This window comes from Protopterus annectens, chromosome 11.part0 (assembly GCF_019279795.1).
Source record: "Protopterus annectens isolate FY-2018-M chromosome 11.part0, PAN1.0, whole genome shotgun sequence".
Lineage (NCBI taxonomy): Eukaryota > Metazoa > Chordata > Ceratodontiformes > Protopteridae > Protopterus > Protopterus annectens.
In genome coordinates, this window is record NC_056745.1 from 661561989 (window position 1) to 661589304 (window position 27316).

General features: G+C 39.7%; 1 protein-coding gene across 6 annotated transcripts in view; it reads left to right on the top strand.

Moving 5' to 3' along the window:
• The window catches only part of BICD1 (BICD cargo adaptor 1), a 1749421-nt gene that overhangs the window by 727259 nt on the left and 994846 nt on the right, over nt 1-27316 (top strand). For all 6 annotated transcript variants that reach the window (XM_044088105.1, XM_044088107.1, XM_044088108.1 and 3 more), the window contains exon 2: nt 4539-4751. In XM_044088105.1, coding sequence (XP_043944040.1) covers nt 4539-4751 — 213 coding nt within the window. The remainder of the gene's footprint in view (nt 1-4538; nt 4752-27316) is intronic.

Below are 27316 nucleotides of genomic sequence, written 5' to 3' on the forward strand. Positions count from 1 at the left end.
TTGCCTCACAGCAAGAGGTTCTCCGATTCGATTCTTAGCTGGGGTACCTTCTGCGCAGTGTCTGCATGTTCTGCCTGCAGGTGCGTGGGTTTCCTCCATGTGCTCTCGTTTCATCCCACATTCCAAAGACATGCAGTAGGTGGATTGGACATTCTAAATTGGCTGTGGGTGTGAGAATGTGTACGACTGAGTAGTATGGATGAACTACTGTGGCAGGGCTAGCTACCCTGTGGTGTAAACCTTGGCTCAAGCTGGTGGTCATTGTTAGAAGTGATATCCCGACCCTATATGCAAAAGGGGTTGAGGATGGATGGATAGAACAGCATTTATGCTTCTCTGTAATGAGTCAGGGTGATGTCTTCCTGCATTAGTACAATAGTTGCCCAGTTTGTTGTTCCCTGAACTATACATGTGTTAATCTATAAAAGAATGCTTTAATGCATATGATAGTTGTGTGCCCCTCATGGATGAACTAATAGTGGAGTCCCTTGGTTACAAAGTCATGCTGCGCAGCAGTAATAGAAACAAAAAACAACATTATGTCCTGCAGCTTTTTGTGGTATGCATGTTAGAAAATTTCTTTGTTTGTTGCTCTTTATTAAAACAGCCTTGTTAGGTTTTTACGAAGTTCCCCTTATCTGTGGAGAAAGTGCAACACAGGTCATGAAATCAGCTGCAAGTTTTTCAGTAAGCATTTGAAAGTATTTATCATATCCTTTGTCATATGTTTTTCTGTTTGAACATAGTTTCTGTTCTCTCATGCTTCAGTCATGACTAGAACAGGGTAACAAATGCATCCATAGTTTAAACTTCATATTGTAATTTCCTCCGTCAACAAGCATAGACTGTAAAAAAGGCTTCAGCCCACTCCAACATCTTACTTGTGTGCAACCCCTAACTGTAACCCTAACCCTACAAATTACCTTACTAAAACTTGTATCTATCTCCCTCTATATCGATCTATATATCTATATCTATATAGGTATCTATACTGTGTGTGTGTGTGTGTGTGTGTGTGTGTGTGTGTGTGTGTGTGTGTGTGTGTGTGTGTGGGGGGTGCACATACATACAGATAAGGTGTAGACATAAACATTGATATAGATGTGAATACAGTTATAAATATTGACTAGAACTAGATTTAGGAGCAAAAAAAGTTAACAGAACAATAGCTTTTGCATCTGCATGCATTTTTTGAACAGTAAGAAACAAAAAACTCTAATTCCTAACATTGTTGATTGAACATAATCCTCGGTGATCTACTAGAAAATCAAAAGTTTCACCAGCGACACAGAAAAAAACATGAGGCAAAATCTGTGAGCATTGAGAGGAATGACTGCTTTGGTCAGTGGTCATTCTTTATGTAGGATTTCCAGCATAATCTGGGTATTTTTTTCTATGTGAAGACATGAGTAGTAGCCTGACACTCCAGTTTTGATAAAGCTTTTGAGTTAATCTGTCAGACTAGCATGCACATAACATATATGTGTGTGTGTGTGTGTATATATATATATATATATATATATATATATATATGTGTGTGTGTGTGTGTGTGTGTGTGTATAGATTAAGTGACACCACAACCCTATCTGCAAAATGGGAACAAGGAGTTGAGGATGGATGGATATCCACATAAATATGCATACATATCTATATCTATACTTATATCTATCTATATGTGTGTGTGTGTATATATATATATATATATATATATATATATATATATATATATATATATATATAAACCCCTTTCTTTATGGCTACAACTTGCTTATACTTAGATGATTATTTGCAGTTGTGGCATTTCCATGCTTGTTGGCACTGTAGTGTATATTATTCATAAGTGCTTGGGTCTATAATGTCCTACCTTGATCAAACTATCTCATAGTCCATCACCTTTGTATATTAATTTGTCTTCATTCATTCAGTTTTGTTACATTTTGAGTTTTATTGATGATTTCAGTTTTTCTTCCTGCTACACCCATCCTGCTGTCTTGTCATCACAAATATCCTGATCCTCTTCCTATATGGGTGCTTTTGTCTGGTCCTCCTGTGTCTGAGTGTGCACTAGTAACATAGCTTCTTCACATAATGCCCACATATGTAGAAATGGGGCTTATTAAAATCTTCCTTCAGAGGGGTTTGTTTCTTTGAAATGAATTCACATATGTGTGTTTTGGATGCAAAAAATTGTTTTCATAAACTTGTTTGGCGGTGCCTTAGAATATTAAAATGTCAGGAGACTTCTTGAAGGATTACTCCTTCAGAAGTACATTTTAAGTTATCCTTGTGTTTTACAACTGTAGTCCTTCCTGGGCCTTAAGCGGTCAGTTTCTTCTACCGTGGCAATGTTTGTGATGGGACTAACTATCCGTTATTGGCAGAGACAGCTCAGGATCCAGATGAACAGTGGAACTGCTCAGAGTTGTACTGAGGTTAAAGTACTCAAGCTGGATTTAGACTTCCTATCCTGCTGAAAAGTCCAAAAAGGAGCTGCAGAGGTGTAACTGTTACATGCCTTTACCTGACATCTGCTGTCTGATTATCAAGTTGATACAACTTTGTATTTGTGGCAGTTAAATAATTTCTTGCCCCAACAATTTATTTTAATCCTTCAACTCATTGTGTGTACTTCTGTAAATATATTTTATCTTCTCCTGTATCTTCATTCTCCTTTTCACATCACTCGTTCTGTTACTTTCCAAATTGCTTGCTATTTCCTGTGGATTCTAGACAATGCTTCTTATTATTCTGTTCATTTTTTGTCTTACTGACGTGGAGTAAATAATGGTGTGTGTCACCTACACAGATGTATTTAAAGTGATAAGGCAAAATCAATGTAAAACCTAAACAAGTTTGTTAATGGAGATGACAGGACAAGATATATCAATGTCTAAATGCAGGTAGCGTTTTACTTGTGTGTAGCTTTATTATCTTATTTTTTTTTTAATTTTATACATCTTGTATAAATGGATGATTTTTTGTGATGTGCCTTACCCACTTTAAAACTATCCTCTGAACAAAATGGAAGATAAAAAGGAAAACATATATATATATATATATATATATATATATATATATATATATATATATGTCACTGCTTTATACATATGCACATACAGATATGTGCACTCAACACACGTATATTTAAATATGATAATATTATCTAAGATGCTAAATAATGGATCACAAAATGTCAGATAAATTCATCGACAAAACATGACTGCTGAAAATAGGAAAAAAGGCTATGTTTTTGGTGCTCTATATTTACAAACTCAGAGTGCACAACAGTGGGGAGAAGGAAAAAACAATTAAACCCAGTTGTTTTACAATCTCACAACAATACAAGACCTGACGAAATGGAAATCCACCAAAATATCTGACAGTTTCCACTTCACTGAAATCACTGTTTGACAAAATGACCTTTGTATATGGATAATGTGTGTGCTTACAAACACACACACATATATGAAGAATATGTTTTGTAACATATATATTTTGTTTTATAATTCTAATTGTTATCATTAGTAATGAAATAAGTATGTATTAATTTCAAAATGTACTTATTTATGTCTTCATGCAGTTGTATTTGTCTTGGTGCTGTTCAACAACATTTCTTCCAAGATCAGCAGTTTTAGGAGGGGTAGGACATGCCAAGGCAACATTGTGAGTGTCACACTCAGGAATGCCTTGTGTATCACAGGCAGTCCTGTTACCAATATTGTGCTTTATCTTTGATAAACTGACTCATTTGCATAATTACGGAACAGCAGAAAATATATTTCTGTTTCCTGAGCCTGTTAATCTTAAGGCTATATAAAATATACTGCTGTTCATTTTGTAAGTGTGACTAAGCATCCAGATTATCTAGTAGTGAACATGACATACCTACTTCTACATGGATAGAGGGCTGTAAGGCACTCATCCTGCTGACTCATGCCTTATAATAAAGGGGTAATAGAGCATAACTGTTAAATATTGAGCTAAACAGATAGCAAATCAGGTGTGAATCCCACCTGATTATACTGAATAACATTCACCTTCACCACATTTGTTAGCATCCTTGTGCTTCTGGGCCTTCTCTCTCTAATAGACATGAGTATTCCAGCAGGGTCACATTGTAACCAGAATGGAAAACAGAATCTCCGTAGTATGTAGCAACATCTGCATCATACAAACCATCTTATTACATGTCATTTGCATCTCCTAATTTAACAGGGGAGAATAATTCCAGGAAATATTAGTATTTTCTTAAAGTATACGTTACTGACAAGAGCAGTTCCTCAAGATAGAAGGCAGTCACTTCTCAAACACATCAGCTAGTCCCTCCTAATGTTTTTTCCCATGTATTTTACAGCAGCCTTTGTGGTGTAGTTGTCGTTTCTTCCTGAGGGGTGTGAATGAATGTGACTAGTATTTTAAATGATCAGTTTAAATACAGTAACTATGCTGATGGTTTCATTTTTATTTTTTATCATTATTTTTACATTTCACAAATGTAAATAGTAACCAAGAAATCTCTGCCTTCATTTTATTTTCAGGCATTTGGGCAGTCATTCTCAGTTAACCGCAAAGTTGCAGAAGATGGTGAGACTCGTGAAGAAACGCTGCTGCAGGAATCAGCATCGAAGGAAGAGTACTACCTCGGGCGGATACTGGAGATGCAGGCAGAAGTAAAACAAAGTAGGGCAGTGGTAACAAACCTGCAGGCAGAAAATGAAAGGCTCAACACTATCATCCAGGAACTTAAAGAGGTAAGTCTGACAACTTAACAGTCTGACTGTTTTCTGTTTAAGAATACGAGAATTTATGCCATTTCTTGAATTCTTTAATTATTACCATTAACTACAAGTAATGGCACATACCCCTCAAACTGCTGTTCATTTGGTGGGACGATGCAGTTTTATCTCACATTTTAATGTTTTTCCCAATTTTTCCTTCGATAGCTCTGATTTGTGCCCTTTCATTGGCAGAAGTGAAGAGCCACACAAAAGCTCATCAAAAGTCAAAATATAGAGGCCCGGCTCCCTGTGGGCTTCATTTTCACTGCTCTTTGTGCTTCGTTCGTTTGAATGGGCAAATAGCACACTGCAGCAAAAAAATAGACCTTTTTTTATTATCACAAATCACAGTGATACTTTAATATCAGTATTAAGCAAAAAAAAAAAAAAAAAAAAAAACTGTCATAAGTTTTATGTTATTTGACACTGCATTATGTTAATTTATACTGGCTTACCTCTTTGCTGCTGTGGAGTAAGTACAGTATGATCTTACCTCCAGAATTACTGTTGTTACAGGCAAACTGACTAGTATTCTCAAAAACTTTTGGGTTGTTTCTTTGAAAATGAATAAGTAAACTAAGCATGTATAGGGATTTGTCATTATTAATTATGTAGGGTATAATATTCATCAGCATACTTATCTGAACTTTATTAATGTCTGATCATCTGCAGTTATGATTTTTTAAGGTTGGTGATATGATTACAAGTGCAGAGATAATGTTTTATAGAGTGTAATGTTCAGGAATTTCTAATGTGCTTGCATGTATGTACTTGTTAAAGTGTAGATCAGAGTATGTGTTGTATCTTTAAGAGCCATTCCGGTCTATAGGCATGTGCATATAAGTATGAGCATGTGCAAGCAAGAGTGCCATTTTGAGTGAAAGCATGTATGTCTGTAGCAGTCAGTCAGCTAGTTTGTTTACGTTTAATATTCCAGTCAACCATCCTGATGTGTTTGTGTGTAATAAACTGCTTAAGCGAACACCCAAGCCTCATCGTCTAATTTGAATACATGAACGACATGGTGTCAGAATTTGGATCTGAAGTAAAACTTCTTCAAGACCATGAGGCAAGCAGCCACAATGGGAGGAATATATCAAAGTGAATCATCTGAAGGTCAAACAACTTGCAAACAGGTCAGAAAGATAAATTCATGTACTAAAACTCATTTAAATAATTTTTTACTCAACAAATATAAAACAAAGCATTAAAACCATTCAAAATTACTTTCTAATTAAGTGAAATTTTCGGAACTACGATATTGATAAAAGTACTCAAAATGCTTACGAAAATTCTTGAAATAACTTATGAATCACATAAAATTTATAAAAAAAAAGAGAAAACGACCATATTTTTTCGCTATGTACTGCTTTTTTTGTATTAGCTAAAGCTAGTTGAAATATCCAAAGTGTTTGCAAGTGTGTGCAATATTACAGTACAGTTATTTCACAAAATACAGTCATTTCGAAGAGACTGTTGTGCAGCTGAATATTTTTCAAGTACCTGGTATGTGTCTTTGTGGATTTGAACATAATTAAAAGGGCATTTTGTTGGTATGGCAGATGGATTTCACAGACCTGGTCCACTTGTATTTGATAATAATGTTGCTGAAAATTGGAAAGTGTTTGAGCAAGTGTATGATATTTCTCTACAAGCTGCTTTTTCTGACAATAGATGCCCATATAAAAGCATTTATTCTGTTTAATCTAGGTGGTTCAGAAGCCATGGAAAGGGAGCGTTCAATTGTGTATATCCCAGCTGTGTATGCAGGGGAGGGGGAAGAGCACCATACTGTGATACCGGCTGAAACGTGGGAAGACCGAGTGCTTAAAATGCAAAATTTAAAGAAATGTCTAACCTCTAAATGAACATTACAATGGAAAGGCAAATATTTTACACAAAAGGTCAAAAGCCTAGCAAAACCTTTGCAGCATATATAACTGAATTGAGAAACAAGGCAAAAATGTGCAGGTTTGGTGATTTGAGAGATGAGTTGATAAAAGACAGGCTTGTGTATGGTATTAAAGAAGTTGCTGAGAGATTTTGCTTTGAGACAGTGATTTAACTTTGAATAAGGCCATAGAGATATGTCAGATATATGAGTACACAGAAAATCACACAAATATGCTTACAAGTGAGAAAAGCACGTTTGCAGTACTTTGCAATGCTAATGTTGATAGTGTGTATAAAACTAAGATGAAACATAAGTATAAATTGAAAGGGTTCATGGTTGCTTCCATCTATAACACCAACTATAAACCAACGAAGTTAGCTGCAGCACCAAACTTTATTGTTAATTGTCGTAATTGTGGGGGAGATCATGAGTCCAGATGAGAGAAGTGCTTAGCTTTTGGTCAGCACTGCCACACATATAAAAAGTGGAATCATTTCTAAAGATTCTTTAAATGAAAAGGGGCACATTCTTTTATTAAAAGAGAGCATTCAAAGATTCAAGTTGACTGACTAGAAAGCTGTGACCCTACTTTTTATGTTGATGGTGTGTCTCTGCAAGCACAGTCAATGCAGTAGATTTGTTGGCAAAAAATGAAGTATTTTGCACTTTTATGATTAATGGGAGACTGTAGAGCTCAAAGTTGATAATGGTTCAAAGTGCAATGTTATGTCAGCAGAAATGTTTCCCAAAGTAAAAGCTGGTGGGAAGCTTGATCTGGCAAAGTGTCCGTTGCTTGTTTCTTATGGTGGTGAAGAAATTCAAACCGAAGGCTCAGTAGTGCTAGTTATTCTGAAGGGAACAGCTATGACTTGTAATTTTACATAGTCAAGAGACACATGCAGTCATTGTTAGACCTCAAAGGCAGTTTGAAAATGGGACTAACTTCACTGAATGCAATAGTCCACCATGTAAGCACATGTAACAATGAAACTTTCGCACAAACTATTATTTTTTTGACTATGCTGATCTTTTTGAAGACAAGTTAGGCAAACTCCCAGTTGTGTACACCATAAAGTTAGACCACAAGGTAAGCCCATTTTTCAGAACAGCCTGGAAAGTTCCAGTAGCCATGCAAGGCAGAGTCAGGGCTGAGCTAGACAGAATGGTGCATCTAGGTGTAATTTGTCCATTAGAAGAATGAACTGAATGGGTATCCTCCATGGTGGTAGCTCATAAGAAAAGCTCAGATGATATTAGAATATGTATTGATCCAAGAGATTTGAACAAAGCACTAAAACAACCTTGTCATCCAATATGTAATGCCGAAGAAGTTACTGTTCTCATTCCAAATGCCATACTTTTTTCTGTCTTACATGCAAAAAAGTTAATTTTGACAAATTTTGACCGAACGTAGTCATTGCTAACTACTTTCAGTACCATTTGGAAGGTACAGACTTTTGAGAATGCCATTTGGGATAAATTCTGCCAGTGAAGTCTTTCAACATGAGAGGGAAATTTTTTGTGGCTATCCATGTGCTATTGTAGTAGATGACATTCATCTAGGAGTTAATGGTGAACTCAAACATGATAGAAACCTCAGGAAAGTTCTGGAATGTGCTAGTGAAATGAATCATAAGTTGAGTCCTCGGAAATGCAAGTTCAGGCTACAAGAAGTTACTTATGTGGGTCATTTGTTTACCAGTTCAGGCATATGACCAGATCTTTCCAAGCAAACTGCATTTCTTGAGATGCCAGCTCCAGACAATGCCACTTCCTTACAATGTTTTCCTGGCATGGTCAACTATTCGGGCAAGTTTATCCCAGATTTGAGTGACCTTTCAGCACTGCTAAGAGAGCTGACATACAAAGATGTAACTTGGTCCTGGTTAGAACAACACCAAAGAGCATTTTCCAGTCCACCCACTTTAAAATACTATGATGTTCACAAACCTGTAACTCTTGCTTGTAATGCTTCAAAGTTTGGTATGGGTGCAGTCATTTTTTAAGAGGGCAGACCAGTAGCCTATGCATCCAGAACTGTGACCCAAACCAAGATGCAGTATGCTGAAACAGAGAAAGAGCTCTTGGCAATTGTGTTTGCATGTTCGAAGCTCCATGATTATATTAATGGCTGACCTATTCAAATTGAGACTGACCACCAACCTTTGGTCACTATTTTGAAAAAGCCAATGCATACAGCTTCAGTGAGATTACAATGCATGATGTTCAAATTGCAAAAGTACAATTTTCTCTTGGTTTATACAAAAGGCTATCTTCTTTATCTTGCTGATACTTTATCCAGATTGCCCAGAAAAACTACTGAACAACATGAGAATGAGCAACCTGATTTTTGAAGTCATGAAAGTGAGAAATTTTTCTTCCACACATCTTGATGAGCTCAGAACCCACATAACTTCAGATCCAATTCTACAGAAGCTCAACCACTTTATCAGTCAAGGATGGCTGTCAAAGCAATCTTGTTTACTGCCAGATGTGCTGCAGTATTTTCCTTACAGAGACGAGATTTTGATGGAAGATGGTATCATCATGAAAGGTCCAAAAGTGATTGTTCCAAAATCTTTGCAACAAGAGTATATTAAATTTTTGCATCGTGGCCACCCAGGAACTGATTCTACCAAAAGAAGGGTGAGAGGACTAGTATTTTGGCCTTCTATGTCAAAAGATATTGAGAAAGAACATTCAGCTTGTTCCGTTTGTAACAGTACTAAACCACATCAGCAAAAAGGACCACTTCATCTAAGCCAGATTCCTGAACTACCTTGGTCGACAGTAGCTACATATATTTTCGAATGGAATGGTCAGCATTACTTATTGTTAGTAGACTCTTACTCAGATTGGTTCAAGATTGACCGACTTTCCAATCTCCTCTCCAGCACTGTCATACGAAGTTGAAGAGACATTTTTCTGTCCATGGTAGTCCGCACAGTCGTTTCTGACAATGGTGCACAGTTTACAAGTCAGCAGTTTAAAAGATTTGCTGAAACATGGGACTTTATTCATGTTACGAGTAGTCCTGTATACTCACACTCAAATGGCCTGGCTGAACATGCAGTTCAAAGTGCAAAACAGCTGTTGGAGAAGACTAAACGTGACAATACTGATGTTTTTCTTAATCTCAGAAACATTTCTCATGACAATGTGCTTGGTTCATTGCCCAGAGGTTAATGTCAAGACAAACCAGAACCACATTGCCAATCAGTAAGAATTTGTTGACTTTGAGTGCTAAAAACAACAAGGGAGTTAAAGCTCAACACCTAAAGAAGCTTTTGCCCCAAAAGACCTACTGTGATAAAACCAGTAAGCCTCTGAATCCGTTAAAAGAAGGAGAGAGTGAGGATGCAGACAGCAAAATGATTTAACTGAATAGGACATGTGAAACGTCTGTGTGAAGAACCAAGATCCTACATCAGTGAGTCACAAGGGATGAAATTCAGGTGGAATTGGAAACATTTACTACGAGTGTCTGAACTAGTGTTACAGCATTGTGTCTAATAAAAACAGAGTGATTTGTCCAATGTTCCTGTTCCAGAGAGCATTTCATCATCTGTTCCTGATGTTCTTCATGTTTCACTGTTGCAGTCATTACATTTGGGTAATCTGCTGGCTGGTTGCCCTCAGTCGGCCTGATTAACAAAGTCTTGGGTCCTGCGTCGGTTGTTGTCCCTTCTTCCATGATGTCAGGTCTTCAGGGGTATAAAACATGCAGCCGATGCCATTACATCAGTCTTTCTTGCCATGCGGTGCCCGAAGCAGATGTAGTTCGCTAGTCCCAGTTGGCCGACTCCTGAAATTTTCGTTTTCGAGTTTCAGAACCGAAGTCTTCAACTTAAAGCTAAGTACCCCATTGGGGAAACGTTTTCTTGCTCCTTACCGATGTCAGTAAAAGTTAATAATTGCATTACTTGTGGGAAGCAAATACCTCATAAGGATTTTCATTCTTACTGTATCCCTTGTCTAGGCCCTGATCACGACGTACCTTGCTGCCAGTGTTATGCTTTATTTAATCAGCGTACTATCCGTCGTCGGTGCATTTTTGCCTCTAAATATTTTGGTTCTCGTTTTAATTATCCAGAAATGACGTCGGTTAGCCATCCGACTACCGGAATTCCGAAAAAATGCAAAGAAAAAGACAGAGACAGGCCATTGAGGTTCAAAACTGCCGACGACACTTCTCCTAAGCCAGTCACCAGTTCGCCGGTATTCAGTGAGCCGCTTTCGCAGCTCTGATACCTACTACTTCTGACTCGCAGGCCTCTACTGAGACCCATTCAGAGTCCGGTATGCCGCGAGATGCTTCACCTATGGAACCCGTGGATGTCTCTACCTTGGATGGGTCCAGAGCCACTGTGCAGGCACTGGCTTCAGAGGGTGCTTTCAGGCCTACAGACTTGCGTATTAAACCGACTCCACCTTTTATTCTAAGGCCTAAATCTCGATGTATGTCTAAAAAAACCAACACCCAGGACAGATGTTCAGGCCCCTATGCCTAAAAAATAAATGATCAAAATGGCTGAAGATCTTATTACTCTAATCAGGGGTAGTCAACCCCCCCCCACCAAGAGGCCTAGGACTGAGCTTGACTATGAATCTTCTGATCAGGATTCTGTTTCTTCTAATTCTTCCTGTGACCTGGATTTGTCCATGCCTACTTATGAAGATTCTGATGCAGAGGATTCCATTCCCTCTGCTTACCCCCCTGAGGACTTTTCTTTTGGGGAAACTTTATATACTTTAATGGAGCATTTACACTGGGAAAGTCAGGAATTTTCTGAAACTAAAAAGAGGCTTAGGGATTTCCTTCTTCTACCTTAGCATAGGCCTTTGGCTATACCTCCTGTACTAGACATTGTTGATGATGTGTTCACGGAATCCAGTATGGCCCCTGATTCCCTGTCTCCGGTTCCTGAGTTCCACAAGTTCCTTTTCAAAAATCCTGTTGCAGATCCAGAAACCATTTCTCAGGGGCCCAAGGGCCTTAAGGTTTCTACTACTAAAAATCCTACCCCTTCTGATAGAGACTCCATGGCGCTGGATAGATGGGGTAAAAAGGTTTATACTTCTACAACTTTGGCAATCAGGGCTTTAAACTGACAATTCCATATGCTAAAATATCAACAGCATATTTTGGGACTGCTTAAACAGAAAATGATGTTGATTTCTGACTGTGTGGAAAATAAAGATTTACAGGATTTATTGCATTCTGCTGAACAACTTGCAAAACTTACTTTGCAATGTGGTTTTGATTCTTTGGAGGCCTCTTTGCAGGGCTGAGGTTACTGGGTCTGTGCTTAGAAGGCATGCTTGGCTTAAGGAGCAATCTCTGCCTGATCATGTTAAAGCAAAATTGTTGGATGCTCCTTTAAATCAGGGCCGCCTGTTTGGCAATAAGGCTGAAGAAGTTCTAAAAAAGATGGAAGATAAATCTAAATCTATGCAAACTGTAAAAGATTTCTTACAGGTGCAACCTCCAAGATTTAGTAGGCACTGGTCTACTAAGAATTGGTCTTTTCCAGCTCCTTCCAGATCTACTCAAGCCAAACTCAGACACACCAAAAGCACTAGGTTTCAGTCCCAAGGGATTCTCAGAACTAAGCAATGGGGGGCATCCACTTCCAAATCTGGAAATAACAAGACACCCCCCTATGGTAAACAGTCTCACTGACTTTCCTTTAAAATTGCCAAGCACTTACCTTTCAGTTGCCCCTTTGGAGGGAAAGATTGCTCTCCATGCAAAAAACTGGGAACTCATAACCCAGGACAAATGGGTTTTAAATATAGTGTCCCAGGGATACAGATTTTATTTCCACACTTTGCCAACACCAAACGGGTGGCCAGACCTGCCACCCAAATCAGTGGGCAGAGGCTCAGAAACAAGTAATTTCCCTCTTAAACATGGGGGCTATTCAACCAGTACCAGAAGAGGAAAAGGGACAAGGTTTCTATTCCAGGCTTTTCCTGGCACCCAGAAAAGACAAATCTTGGCATCCAATTCTGGACCTGTCTACTCTAAACACCTTTCTGGACATTCCAAAATTCAAGATGCTAACTCTTCACCAGTTACTTCCTATGCTAGGCAAAGATGCTTGGTTGACAACTCTAGATTTAAAAGAAGCATACCTGCATATCCCAATCAGGGAATCTTGCAGAAGATACCTATGCTTCAAAGCAGGCTGCATGCATTATCAGTTCTCTGCACTGCCCTTTGGCTTGTCTACTGTGCCCAGGGTATTCACAAAGTGCCTGACTCCAGTAATTGCATTTTGCAGACAAAGAAATATTCAGATATATCCATACCTGGACGATTGTCTAATTCAGGCAGAAAACCAGGCCATACTTATAAATCATCTGGCGTTTGTAAAAAGAATTCTAACTTGTCTAGGGTACACCATAAACGAAAAGAAATCACAACTGGTACCCTCTCAACAGATTACATTCCAGGGTGCAAGCTTAAATACAACTGCCCAGATGGCTTTCCTCATGCTAGAAAAGCAAATTCATTTGGTAACTTACTTCAAACAAGTGGCCACAGAAACCCTGCTATCTGCAAGACAAATACTGCAAGCTTTGGGGTTCATGGCCTCCTGCATTCTTCTAATTCCATATGCAAGAATGCATATGAGGAAACTTCAGTGATATTTAAAAAGTCTATGGAGTCAACATTGTCACAGCCTGAAAACGATTCCTATCATACCTTGCTTACGCCTGGAGTTCCTATGGTGGACAGAGGCCAGCCACCAAAACAAGGGACTGCCATTCACATTACCCCCTGCCGCCCAAATCCTAACTACAGACGCATTAGACTATGCATGGGGGGCTCACCTGGCAGGGAAGTGCATTCAGAGCAAATGGAACCCAAATCAAATGCACCTACATATCAATCAAAAAGAAATGTTAGCTGTACAGAATGCTCTGACAGCCTTCAAGGACTACATTCATCCAGGACAACTAATGGTAAAGACAGACAACACCACAGTTATGTGGTACATAAACAAGAAGGGGGGAGGCACATTCCTACCCCCTCTGCAGACTAGCCATGGCATTGTGGAACACGGCCTTGAGCTACCAAGTGCAACTACAAGCTCAATTCCTGCCAGGAAAACTGAATACACTGGCAGACGGACTAAGCAGAAATCTCATGGACCCACATGAGAGGAAACTGGAACCATTGATGATTTTCAACATGTTGACAAGCAACTGGGGGAACCCAGACATAGATCTATTTGCCTCACTCCACAACTACCACTTGGACAAATTTTGCACAAGGACTCCTCACAAGAAAGCCGGGAAAGTGGATGCTCTGTCATTCAGCTGGAAAAACCTATCAGTCTATGCTTTTCCCCCTCTGCCTCTGCTCTCCAAAGTTCTGCTAAAAGTCAAACAGGACAAACCAAGAATGATTTTGATTGCTCCAGACTGGCCACGCCAACCCTAGCACCCACTCCTGCGCAGTGTGTCACAAATTTCTCCATGGCACCTGCCTCAGACACCTTCCTTACTGTCTCAGCAGGAGAACCAAATTCTGCACCCTCAGCTCCCAACATTGAACCTTGCAGCTTGGCTAATCACTTAAATTCACCCTTAGCATCCCTCAGCAAACCTGTGATGGATGTCATCCTGGAGGCGAGAAGACCTAGGACTAGAAAATCTTATGCTGACAAATGGAAAAGATTCTGTGCTTGGAATCACTCTCATGGGATGAGTACAGCGGTGCCCAATTTACCTCAGATTTTACAATACTTAACTAAGGTGCTTCACAAGGGCCTGTCTTTTTCCTCCATTAAAATACACGCCTCAGCCATTTCAGCTCGTTATAACACAGAACTTCCCCTCTTCTCTCATCCTGTCCTCAAGCAGTACCTCAGAGGGGCCAAAAACTTGAGACCACCCAGGAGAGCTCCAACCCCTGCCTGGGACCTTAACTTTGTATTGGAGAAACTCACTGTATCTCCTTTCAAGCCAGCTGCTACTGCAGACTTAAAATTTCTTTCCTGGAAAACAGCCTTCCTTTTAGCAATTACTTCAGCTAGAAGGATATCCGAATTACAGGCCCTTATGGCAGTGGAGCCTTTTATCTTCTTTCATGTGGACAGGGTGTCACTCAGGACCAATCCATCCTTCATGCCCAAGGTGGTATCCAGTGTGGCTCTTAATCAGTCCATTCATTTGCCAACTTTCTTTCCCAAAACACAGAACAAGGGGGAGCGGATTCTGCATTCATTGGATGTGCAGAGACAACTTAGATTCTACTTGGACAGGACTAAACCTCGAAGAAAATCTGAACAACTGCTGGTAGCATTTGCTGCAGGGGCAGAGGGGGAGGCTATTTCAAAACAAACCATTTCTAAATGGATAAGCCATTGCATTCATTTCTGCTATAAGCACCATGGAAAACCTATCCCCCAGGGGATCAGATCTCATTCCACCAGGGCTGCATCTACTTCTGCAGCCTTTCTCAGAGGTGTTCCTACTAGGGATATTTTAGAAGCTGCTACCTGGAGTTCAGTTCATGCTTTCACCAAGCATTATCATTTACCAATTTTCTCTAAATCCAGAGCTGGCTTTGCCACTGCAGTCTTGCAGGGCCTTATAGCTGGTCCTAATGCTGTATAAATCCATCCTCCCAACCACAGCTTTGGGAATCTACCCAAATGTAATGACTGCAACAGTGAAACACGAAGAACATAGTATAGTTGTGTACACTTACCATAAATGTAGATGTTCGAGTGTATTCACTGTTGCAGTCCTGGTTACCCCCCCTCCAGCCCCCTGTTTTTCTCTTACTATACCTCTACTTTCTTTTACTATGCTTAAAAGCCTTTTTGGGTGTATTTGCTTTTAGTTGGAGGTATATTTTTGTGTTTTTAATTTTATTTTGCTCCCCATTAGGGGGCACCTGACATCTGGGGCAAGAAAAACTGATGTAATGGTGTTGGCTGCCTGTTTTATACCCCTGATGACCTGACGTCATGGAAAAAAGGATAGCAACCAACGCAGGACCCAAGACTTTGTTAATCAGGCCGACTGAGGGCAACCTGCCAGCATATTACCTAAATGTAATGACTGCAACAGTGAATACACTCGAACATCTACATTAATGGTAAGGGTACACAACTGTTCTTTCCTGAAAGTTTCCCCTGAAAATCCTGAAGAACAACATTCCCCAGTGACTGTCCTTGTTGCAGAACCCAGTTCTAATTATTACATTATGAGGTCAGGTCGTATCTCAAGACCTAATTCCAAATACACAGCGACCTGTACATGATTATTATTGTTATGCAGATCTGTATAATCTACATGATTACCTAATTTTCATTTTCATTGCAGAACAGAATAGTAAAACGAAGATGTAGATCAGAGTATGCGTTGTAAGAGCCATTCCAGTCTGTGGGCACGTGCAAGAGTGCCATTTTGAGTGAGGAGCCGGAGTGAAAGCATGTATGTGTGTATCAGTCAGCCAGACAGTTAATTTAAGTTTAATGTTCTAGTCATCGTTCCTGATGTGTTTTTGTGTAATAAACTGCTTAAATAAACACCCAAGCCTCGTTGTTTTATTTGAATACACAAGACCAGCGACATTAAGGGCTGTCATCACTGGAATTTCATGATCCCTATGCACTGCAGTTACAAAGTAACTATACATTGTCCTTTAAAACATGGGAGAGGAAATATGGAATTTCATCATATTCAGAAATTTCTGTGGTCGAAACCTTGTGTTAGTAGCACTTTTTTTTCATTTTGGCAAGCCTGCTGCAAAGGACAGTGATCAGGACAGCTTCTTTTCATTCCAGAAATGTCTGAATATGCGTATATGTGTTTGTGTGTGTACGTATGCATATTTCCTTGACTTTGCTTAGACATCAGTAGTGAAAAATAAAATTTGTGTGAAATTTAGAACCTCAATTGGAAAAGTACGCAAGTCTTAAAGAGTGGGCCAAGTTTATTTTTCCAGTTCTAAGAAACTTGGAGTAGGCTCTGTCCTGAGTACTGCTACAAGTACACCTGTTAGCCTTGTGAGTCTCCACAATGATAAACATGGAGTTTATGGAAAGAGAGAGAGGCAATGCTTTACAGCTCAGTGTAATGCAGTAATGTTTTGTAGGGTGTTTTGTTCCCAGCTGACACTCATTTTTACTGTTGAGTATCAAGCATTTACATGTACCTCATGGTCAAAAGATAAATTATTTTTTTTGGAGGGTGGGGGGCCATTTTATGCCAGGTTGACTTTAAGAGGCCCCTTCAGTAGTGTCTTTTCCATTTTATCTCTTCTGTGAGTAATTAAACTACTGCTTTGTCTACTGTATTAAATTTATTTTAAATGATTAATAACTGTTTTAGTATTATTTATTCTAGATTTAATCCATTAATTGCATTTTTGTTTTAGTGTCTTACTTTTGCACTGTTCATACTTTAAGAATATTAATGAACTTGACTTTGAATGACATTTATTTCTAATTGTAGAATTCAGTGGTGTAGGTCATTTATAATAGTGATTAGCATCTTTAAAAACTGTTTCTTTGACATGTTCCTTGTATTTAGGTGCTAGAGTTCTGTTACGATAAGGCTTGCATATCATATTCTAACTGTGAACTATGTACTTTGCCCTGAAATGTTTATCATATTCATAGGTTCATGGGTGTGTACTAGGCTAATGGCCCTTGAGCCTTTACAAGCCTAGCCCATAGGATTACCCTGGCATTGTGGTTGTAGTCAGAAATGCATGAGTTACAACTATCTTTTTAGAAATAGATAGATGCTGTGAAAAAGAAATACTATGCTAATGTTTTTCTGCTAAATGAAATTTATTAAAAGAGTAGCAGCCATGGTAAATGTTCTGGCCCTTTAATGAATACCGCTTCATTAATCATTTCACAAAGGCCTCATCCTCTGTTAAATGATAATGCTGTCACAAAGAGAGGATTTTTGTTTTAGTAAAACATTAATCATCAGGAACTGCTTAGCTTTAGGGAATGAGGTGTAAAAGCTACTAACAGAGAATCAAAAGAAAGAAATTATAAACTGTTAAATGAGAGGTTTCCTAAAAGGCAAATGCACCTTACGTTTCACTTCTACAACGGATGATTGCAGTGGTAGTTAAAAAGAACTATGCTGACTCTGCATGGTATTTTCTTAGCAGATTCATATTTAAAAAAAAAAGCTCCAACTCAGCTTCTTTACTGCATGCAGCAGTGCATTTGTTTGCTCTTTTGAGTTTTACTCTTAAATTGTAAGGACTATTTCTAAGTGTTAAAATCATTCTTGGCCAGTTCCCATTTTTGTCTTGTCACTGGATGAGAGAGTGTGTCTGCATTCCTCTGGTTAACCCTTTGCCTGACAGGTGTGGAAATGGCGTAAATTTATATAATAACTATTGCCACTTTGTAATGATGTGTTGTAAGCAAAGGTTTCTCAAAGTCATTTTAAACAGTGGCATGGTCTGAACCCAAGCATAACTCAGATCCTAAGTAGAACATTTTTTTTATGAGAAAGCTGTTAGTTTTCACAGGAAGTGTAGTTTATACTAGCATACACTGTAAATGTAGCTGAAGTCACATGGCCTGCATAAGTTTTGACTTTTGGTAAAATTTGTGGTTTTCACTAGGTGCAGAAGAGGCTTAAGAAAATTATCAGAAAAAGCAGCATTGAATGATGCTGATCTCGAACTTAACATGAGTGTTGATGCTGCTAGCACTGGGAAATGCTCAATGTCCAGATAGCATTCCCATACTAATCATTGCAAAATCAAGTTATTTTTTTCTGGCAAATTCCCTGCACATGTTTAAGCTCACTGTATTATTTAGGAGATGTATAATTTAATGACTTTCTTAGTAGAAAATATCACGACTGATGGTCAGTCACCAATCAGAGTGCAGATATGTACTTGGCAAAGAATGTAATCATCCTTAATGCATGCATCAAAATAATTGTCCAATAAACTGAACATGTGGTAAGCTTGAGGATGGATGATGCATAAATAGTAGAATATCCTTATAAGAGTAGAAGCTGTATGCAACTCAGGCAGGGATTAGAGGTGGTAGGGAGAAAAATAGTGTGGGGCGAGTGCAGATGACTTAATTGTAGGAGTTTCAAAGGTGAACAGTAGCGACGTTGCTAAGATGTCACTGTGTCTAACAAGTGAGCACATTAGACTGGATTAGCTTCTTATTCCATTGATTTATTTTATTTATTTAATTATTTAATTATCTCTTACCAGGTAGATGGACTGGAGACCATTTAGGCCGAGAGGTAGAACAGCACAGTAACACAGTTACAGGGCAGTACAACAGACATTTCACAATCTAGAAGATAACAATGGAATAGTTTTATATTATTTACAAAATAATTTTGTCAATGGCTCTAGATATCACTAGTGATTAATTTATATTATTTTGGGAACAGAATATTCATTGAATAGATATTCTTTCAATTTAGTCTTGAAGCCTTCCAAGAGTTTGTATCTCAACAGAAATTGATTCCCAATACTGGACCAATTTTTGCAAATGCCCTCTCTTCAGTTCCCAGATCAGATGGGGATCTATGTAATGAGGCAGCATTTCTGCTTATATGGGAATAGACTAGTTCACTAAAGAACAGCTTCAAACCTAAGTATGAGCACTTTCTTAACTTCATTAACTTTAAAGGTGACCAAACGAAGTGTACATTTTTGGCTGTTGCAGATTACCACTGGGACGTTTCTAGCAGCAAGGAGTAGTGGGTATGAGGGTCTGACAACAAAATGAATCTAACAATCTTGTTAAAACTAGTGTGGAGAAGGTGGAATTAGCAACAGAGTAGAGGGCTGTCGTGTGGCGACCAAATTCCAGGTTAGTCAGAGGTACATGTTTGCTGATGTCATTTGTGCTATAGGTGAGAGTCTGTAGCAAAATTTTAGTTGGAATAACATTTTTGTACCACTGTTTCAGTATTAACTGTAAATGGCAAAATGGGGGCTAAAGTAAGTCTCAGGTATATTTGTTGGCTAGTGTGAGGATGATATTGTTACATGATCTCAAAGGAACATGGGGTTTGTTTCAGATAGCTTGTAGGAGATTGCAGATACCATAATGGCAGAGTTTTTGGAAATCAAGTACTGTCAACTTCCAATTATTTAAAAAATAAATAAATAAATAAAAAGCAATAGCAGACAAAATTGCATTTTTTGATGACACTTGAAACAGACACCTGAAAGAAGACAGAAATCCAGTTACATTAAATCATCTTTTTTATAGCAACTTGAGCTTGAATACATTTCAGAAACAACAACACCGGTGTTTTCTAAGTTTAAATAGATAGCCGTGTTGTTGCAGTGCTGGATGTATGTACTGGGATAGATTTTGACTGCATTGCAGACCTCCAAAAAATAAAGCATGTGGAATCTGTAAGTAATATTATGCTTGACAGAACTGAGGTTGCGTTTGAGTAAAACTAAGAGGAAATGGATTATTGTGGCCATTATTTATTCACACTAACTTGCTATGTGAGTTGATGCACATCACTGATAATTTCAAGAACATTTTTCATTGTCATCTTCATGCATTATACATTTCACTTATAACTTCAGTATTAGTCTTTACATTAATCTGCCATAGTTTCATGAGTCATTCCACATCATACACATTCTTGGTCATTATTCTTTACGCATTGATCCCAAATATAACATTTATTTCATGCACTTGACTTCCTACCTTCTTTAAAAATCATACATCCATTTCTTTAATTTTTCAAAGCATTCTCATCCACCAGCAATCAAAACATTCTGTAAATAGTCTTTAAAAGCAGTCCACTCCATGCATTCCCAAAATGCATTTTACAGTTGCCTCTGTCTTCCCCTGTGCTTCTCTAAATGCTGCTTGCCACTTGGGGGAAGATCCCTGCAAGTCTTCTTGATATATAAGCATACCTGTGCAAACATTTCCATATAAATATCCTGAACTGTCTGCAATCGGTTTACAGTTTATCAGTTATGACTCCTAATATTTTGATATACTGGACTAATTCATTTTCAGTGCCATTTGCCAAAAAGATTTTGAAAGTTGCTTTGTTAGGGGTGTACGTTTTTGGGGTAAACAGGAGGAATTTGTTTTTTGGGGTGCTGAGTTGGAGTTGTGCTGTTGCAAGCCAGGTTTCAGTGGAGATAACAGTTTGTTGAGTGATTTTGTAGAGGCGAGTTAAGGTGTATGAATAGAAGATGATGGTAGAGTAATCTGGACATGTAGTCAAGGTGTCTTCACAAGAAGATGAATGTAAGTTATTGATACAAATATTGAATAGCAGAGGGCCAAGGATGGATCCTTGTGGTACTCTTGTGGAAGTGGGAAGGTATACAGATATGGATCCTTGCCATTTTACAGCTTGTCTGTTGGCAAGGTAGCTAGAGAACCTTTGAATAGACAGAGATGATAGACCCAGGATGGAAAGCTGATCGAGGAGTTTACAGTGAGAGACTATATTAATGGCTTTTGATATATCTAGAAACAATAAAGATACACATTTATTACAGTTGTGACTTTATTGTCAGTGTCTGTAAACAATAGTAATGCAGTGGAGGTGCTGTGGTCTGGCCAAAATCCATGTTGTGCATTGGTGATTAGTTTATTTTGTAGGAGATAATGTAGACGTTGTTGATGTATACATCTTTCAAGGATTTCAGAGAGGGGAGGCATGATGGTTATGAGACAGAAATTTGTAATGTCACAGGAATTGCCTCCTTTATATAAGAAGATAATGTGCACCATTTTCCACAAGTTAAGGACACAGGATTCTGTTACTGATCTATTAATAAGAATGCTGATTGGGTATGCTGTTCCATCTCCAGCTAGATTTAGGTATTTCAGGGGAAGATTGTCGGCTGAGGTGTAACAAGTTTTTAGTTTTTGTAACCGTTATAGAAACTGGTTGAAAGGTAAATCGATTAGGTGAGTTTCATGAAGGCAGTGTTAGGGCCTAAGGTAGAGAAAGTTAGCCGTGTGGAAGGGGTATGTTAGGTAAGCTTGAGGTTAAGTTGGCTGTGCATTCTATGAGGTATGTACTGAAATAGGTACCTGTTTGAAGAGAGTGAATGTCTGAGTATGGGCTGGGATCCTTTTTTGTACCTGGACTGATGAGAGATGTTATGGAGGACCAGAATTTTTTAGAGTTGTTTTTATGGCTATCTTGTAGGTGAGTATAATAGGACTTTTTGTCTCTAGTTACTTGTTTCTTGAGTTGTAAGATCTTAAAAATAGCAAAAAAAAAAAAAAAAATACATACTACGTCACCTAATTGGGTTTAGCTTTGAACCTCATATAACCCCAGATATCATCTCTTGGTAATTATTTTCCTTTATAGGTGGGAAAGTCATAAACTTCCCATGGGTGTACTTCAAAATACTGACTTTCAGTATAACTAAACTCGGATTACAGAGACCAAAATCTCTAAAGCTCAAAATACTGAAACTCAAAATATCAAAAAAAAAAAGCGCAGTTCAGCAATACAATTATATTGCAGCAGAACTACATATAGAAACATATTACTCTTCTGCAAGTATAGACAAATATATCAACTCTGAGATTGCACTTCACTACACTAAAGTGCAATATTGGAGTTGATATATTTAAGTAGCAGGGGGTGTGGGGGGATGCTGCTTGCCCCCCCTGCTTATACTTGGAGAAGAGTAATATGGTTTGTGTTTTATTTTTTCAGTATGTACTTGTGCTGGAATAAAATAAGTGTTGGTATCTTGTGTGTTTTCAGTATTTTGAGTTTTCAGTATTTTGAGCTTTAGTGATTTTGGTGTCAGTATTTTGAGTTTAGGTATTTTGAAAGTCAGTATTTTGAAGTGGACCCACTTCCCACACAAAATCAAGTTCCCTAATATGTAAATATGAATTCTATATACTTTTTATAGACATTTTAAAACCTTTCCATATCACAGTACTACTTCTAACTTCCTCTAAAAGCTCTTCCTTCTTCATTCTCACTTCCTGTTGCCCAAACCTTACACCCAAAATGATTATCTACTGATTAGCGAAGCATAACCCCCTGTTTTTGTCACACCCCCAAAACTTTTAGAATTTCTCTTCAATTTAATCAAACCTCCCGGCACTCAAAGACTTCTCCTGATTTATCCTTTATTCTTTGTCATAATCACAAAATCATCAGCATATACCATGCACTGAGTACATTTATTAGCTTGTTTCACTTTCATATGGCTCTCACTACTGGAGCATTCATTATTAAAGTAGTGTACCAGTTATAGGGCAATCTTGCTCCACCCTCTTATGCACTTCCAGTTTAATTTCCTTTGCTTCTATTTATAATAACCCTATTCCATTTTTGTTCATATACTGTTTTAAAAACTTGTATTACTTTGTAGCTCAAATTGTAACTCCTTAAATACATCTCACATTTTTCTCAAGCTTTTACACTGTTAAATGCTTTTTGTACATTCCATTCTATTAATTTCCCATCCCACTTCTCTCATTATGGAATTTATCAGTTCTTTAGTTGTCAGCAGCATGTGTTCAGCTTGCCTTGTCTATTTCACATAGATTCTACTATGTACTATTCATCAGATAACATTACATAACCTCAGATGTTCTTCGTGTTTCACTGTTGCAGTCATCACCTGTGGGTTATCCCTGCTGTGGTAGCTCTCAGCCGGCCCGAATACCAGAGTCAATTTTTTTTGCACTGGCTGCCGTCGCCTGTAGTCTGACGTTAGGTCGTCAGTGCTATAAAGCAAGGCAGCCAATGTCATTACATCAGTCTTTCTTGCCGTGGAGCCTGTAGCAGAAGCAGTTCGTATGAGTGCCGGTCGGTCGCTACCAGAAGTTGAATTTTAGCTGAAAATGTCTCAAGCTAAATACCCCATTGGGGATCCTTTTTTCTTGCACTAACCAATGTCCAAAAAAGTTAACAATTGTCTCACCTGTGGAAAGCAGATCCCACACCGAGACTTCCATTCTTACTGCATCACTTGTTTAGGCCCAGACCATGACATACCCCATTGCCAGTTCTGTGCACTCTTTAATGCGAGAACCATTTGCCATAGAGCTTTTTTTTGTAGACAGTTATTTTCTTGTTCCATCTTTGCATTCCGATATGGCGCTTGTCAGACAACAATCTGTGGGCAGTCTGAAAAAAATGCAAAGAAAGAGACAGACCACACAAGGCTAAGTCTTCCAACGACACTACCGCTATGCAGGTCATCAATTCTCCGGAATTCAGTGAGGTGCTTTTGCAGCCCCTGATGCCTGATTCAATATCTATGCAGGCCTCTACCGAGACCCTTTCGGACTCTGGTATGCCGCAGAAATCTTCTTCATCTTCCGAGCCTTTCACTGTCTCTGCCTCGGTTGGGTCCAGAGCCGCGACACAGCCACTGGCTTCCAAGGAGGCCTTTTGCACTACCGAATCTAGACAAAAAACTATGTCTTTGCATCCAACTACCGTTTCTCTCAGACCGACAGATTCTCTTAGGCCTAGAAGCCAGGCCAGTACTAGGAAATCTGCTTCTAACCACCATCTTGCTACTGCTCCACCACCCCAAGCACAAATGCTTAAAATGATGGAGGATCTCATCCCTCTTATCCAGGGTAGTCAGGCCACAACTTCAAAAAGGAAAAGGCACCCTTCTCCAGAAATTATGACAGAACAGGATTCTGTGGAATCTGACTATTTAGTTTTTGAAGAGGAACAGCATCCCTTAACTGCTTATGAGGATACAGATGCAGAGGAATCCATCCTTTCTGCCTCCGCTCCAGAGGACCTTTCCTTTGGGAAAACCCTTCACCCCCCCCTCCCCCCAGGGAACATTTTGAATGGGAATCACAGGGCTTCCCACAGTCTAAGAAAAGACTTGGAGAGTTTCTGGACCTGCCCCACCACAGACCCCTGGCCATCCCCCCTATTTTAGAAGTGGTGGATAATGTTTTCCATGAATCCAGCTTAGCCCCTGACGCCCAGCCTCCTGCTCCCAGTAAACCAGACAGGTACTACAGAGTACTGGATTCTCATAAATACCTGTACAAAAATCCTGCTGTAGACCCAGAGGACCTAAAGGAGCTAAGACTAGTTCTGCCAAGAATCCTCTTCCTTCTGACAAGGACTCCAGAGCTCTGGGCAGATGGGATAAAAAGTATACACCTCTGCAACCTTAGCTATCAGAGCACTCCATTGTCAGTTCCATATGTTAAAATATCAACAATACACTTTGGAACTATTAAAAAAGAAGATTGCTACCTTTCCCTGAGTGTGCCAATTCAAAAGAGTTAGCAGATTTACTGCACTCTGCTTGTGAAGTCGCCAAACACTCTTTACAATGTGGATATGATGCCCTAGAAGCCTCTAGCAGGGCAGCAGTGACAGGATCTGTTATTAGGAGACATGCATGGCTGAGGGAACAACCTCTCCCTGATCATGTCAAATCTAAACTTATTGATGCACCCCTAGGTAATGAGCGCTTGTTTGGGGAAAAAGCAGAAGAGGTGCTTAAAAGGATGGAAGACTATGCAAACAGTAAAAGATTTCATTCGGGATCAACCTCCCAGATTCAGCAGGAACTTTATGTCTAAGCACTGGCCCAGCACCTAGCAGACAGTGCCAAGATAAGTCCCGCAGGGATAGTCCATCCAGGCCCCTATCCCATGACTAGCAGAGAAGCAAACAGTGGACCACTTCTGTCTCTAAGGAAGGGAGTTCTGAGCCAACCGTCTGTGCCAAACACTCACAATGACTCCCCCCCCCGCCCTCCCTTCACTCATCAAAAACTAGGAGGAAGGCTCTCCCTCTTCAAAGACAATTGGCTTTCTTTAACAAAGGACCAATAGGTCTTAAAGATAATTTTTCAGGGATACAAATTGTCTTTCAGCGAACTCCCAATTCTACAAGGGTACCCAGACTTGCCTCCAAATTAGGTCCAAATTCTCATATCCCAGGGGGCAGTAGAACCTGTCCCCTCAGATCAAACAGGCAAAGGTTTTTATTCCAGACTATTCCTTGTTCCTAGAAAAGAGGGCTCTTGGCACCCCATCCTGGATCTGTCCATTCTGAATACCTCCCAGGTGGTCCCCAGATTCAAAATGCTAACGTTGCAGCAGCTGCTGCCTATGCTAACAAAAAATCCTGGCTAGTGACCCTAGACCTAAAAGATGCCTACCTCTACATCCCCATAAGGGAATCCTGCAGGAAATTACTGCACTTCAGAGCAGGATCACAACACTTTCAGTTCTCTGCGCTGCCCTTTAGCTTATCTACTGCTCCCAGAGAATTCACCAAATGCTTGGCCCTGGCCATAGCATTCTGCATACAGAGAAGTATACAGATTTACCCTTACCTGGATGACTGCCTCATTCAGGCAGAGTGCACAGAAAAGCTGCTCCACGACCTTCTCTTTGTCAAATCACTCCTTACTTCCCTAGGGTTCACCATCAATGAGAAGAAATCAAAGCAAAACCCCACCAGGAAGATCATTTTCTTGGGAGCTGTGCTAGACACAGCATCCCAAATGGCTTTCCTGTCCCCAGAAAATCAGAGCTTCCTGCCTCTCTACTTTACCCAGCTGGCTTCCAGAAGTCACCTCACTGTGAGGAAATTCCTGCAAGCCCTGGGATTCATGGAATCTTGCATCCTTCTCATTCTTCGAGCCAGACTTCACATGAGAAAACTTCAGTGGTATTTAAAGAACATTTGGTGCCAGCACTTTCATTCCCTAGAGATCTCTCTCCCTCTGATCCCATGTATAAGGGCTGAGTTTCTCTGGTGGGCAGAGGCCTGTGCCAGAAACAAGGGTCTTCCCCTCATCCTCCGCCCATCTGGCCAGACCTTCACCACCGACCCCTCAGACATTGCTTGGGGTGCTCACGTAGCAGGCAAGTGCACCCAAGGTCTTTGGGATGCCCAGCAACTTCACTTGCACATTAATCAGAAAGAAATGATGGCAGTACAAAAGGCTCTGGCATCCTTCAAACCCCATCTCAGTCCAGGGGTTCTCCTTATAAAAACAGACAACACCACAGTAATGTGGTATATCAACAAACGGAGAGGCCCAATCTTACCCTCTGTGCAGGCTAGCCATGAACCTCTGGCTGACAGCCGCCTCCATGGGTCTACACCTAATTGCCCAATACCTACCAGGAGTCAAGCAACACTCTGGTAGGCCACCTAAGCAGAAACTTACAGGACCCCCACAAATGGCAGCTTCAGAGGGAAATCTTTCTGAAAATCACTCAGGAGTGGGGGACTCTGGAAGTGGATCTCTTTGCCTCGCACCTCAACCATCAGCTGCAAAAGTTCTGTACCAGGGAGTATCACCTCCTAGCATGGAAGGTGGATGCCTTGACCTTCCCCTTGAACTCCCTCTTTGTGTACGCATTCCCTCCTCTGCCCCTTATTCCCAAGGTACTGATCAAAATAAGGGAGGAGAGACCAAAGGCCATCCTCATTGCTCCAGATTGGCCCATACAGCATTGATACCCCTTACTGCACAGCCTAACCTCACAGCTCCCCAAGCAGCTTCCCCTGATCTCAGACCTCTTGGCCCAGGTGAGGGTGAAGGTACTGCACCCAGACTTACAGACTCTCAGTCTTTCAGCATGGTTTATACCTTAAAAGCTATCAAGGAGCCCCTGTTAAGCAAACAGGTCCT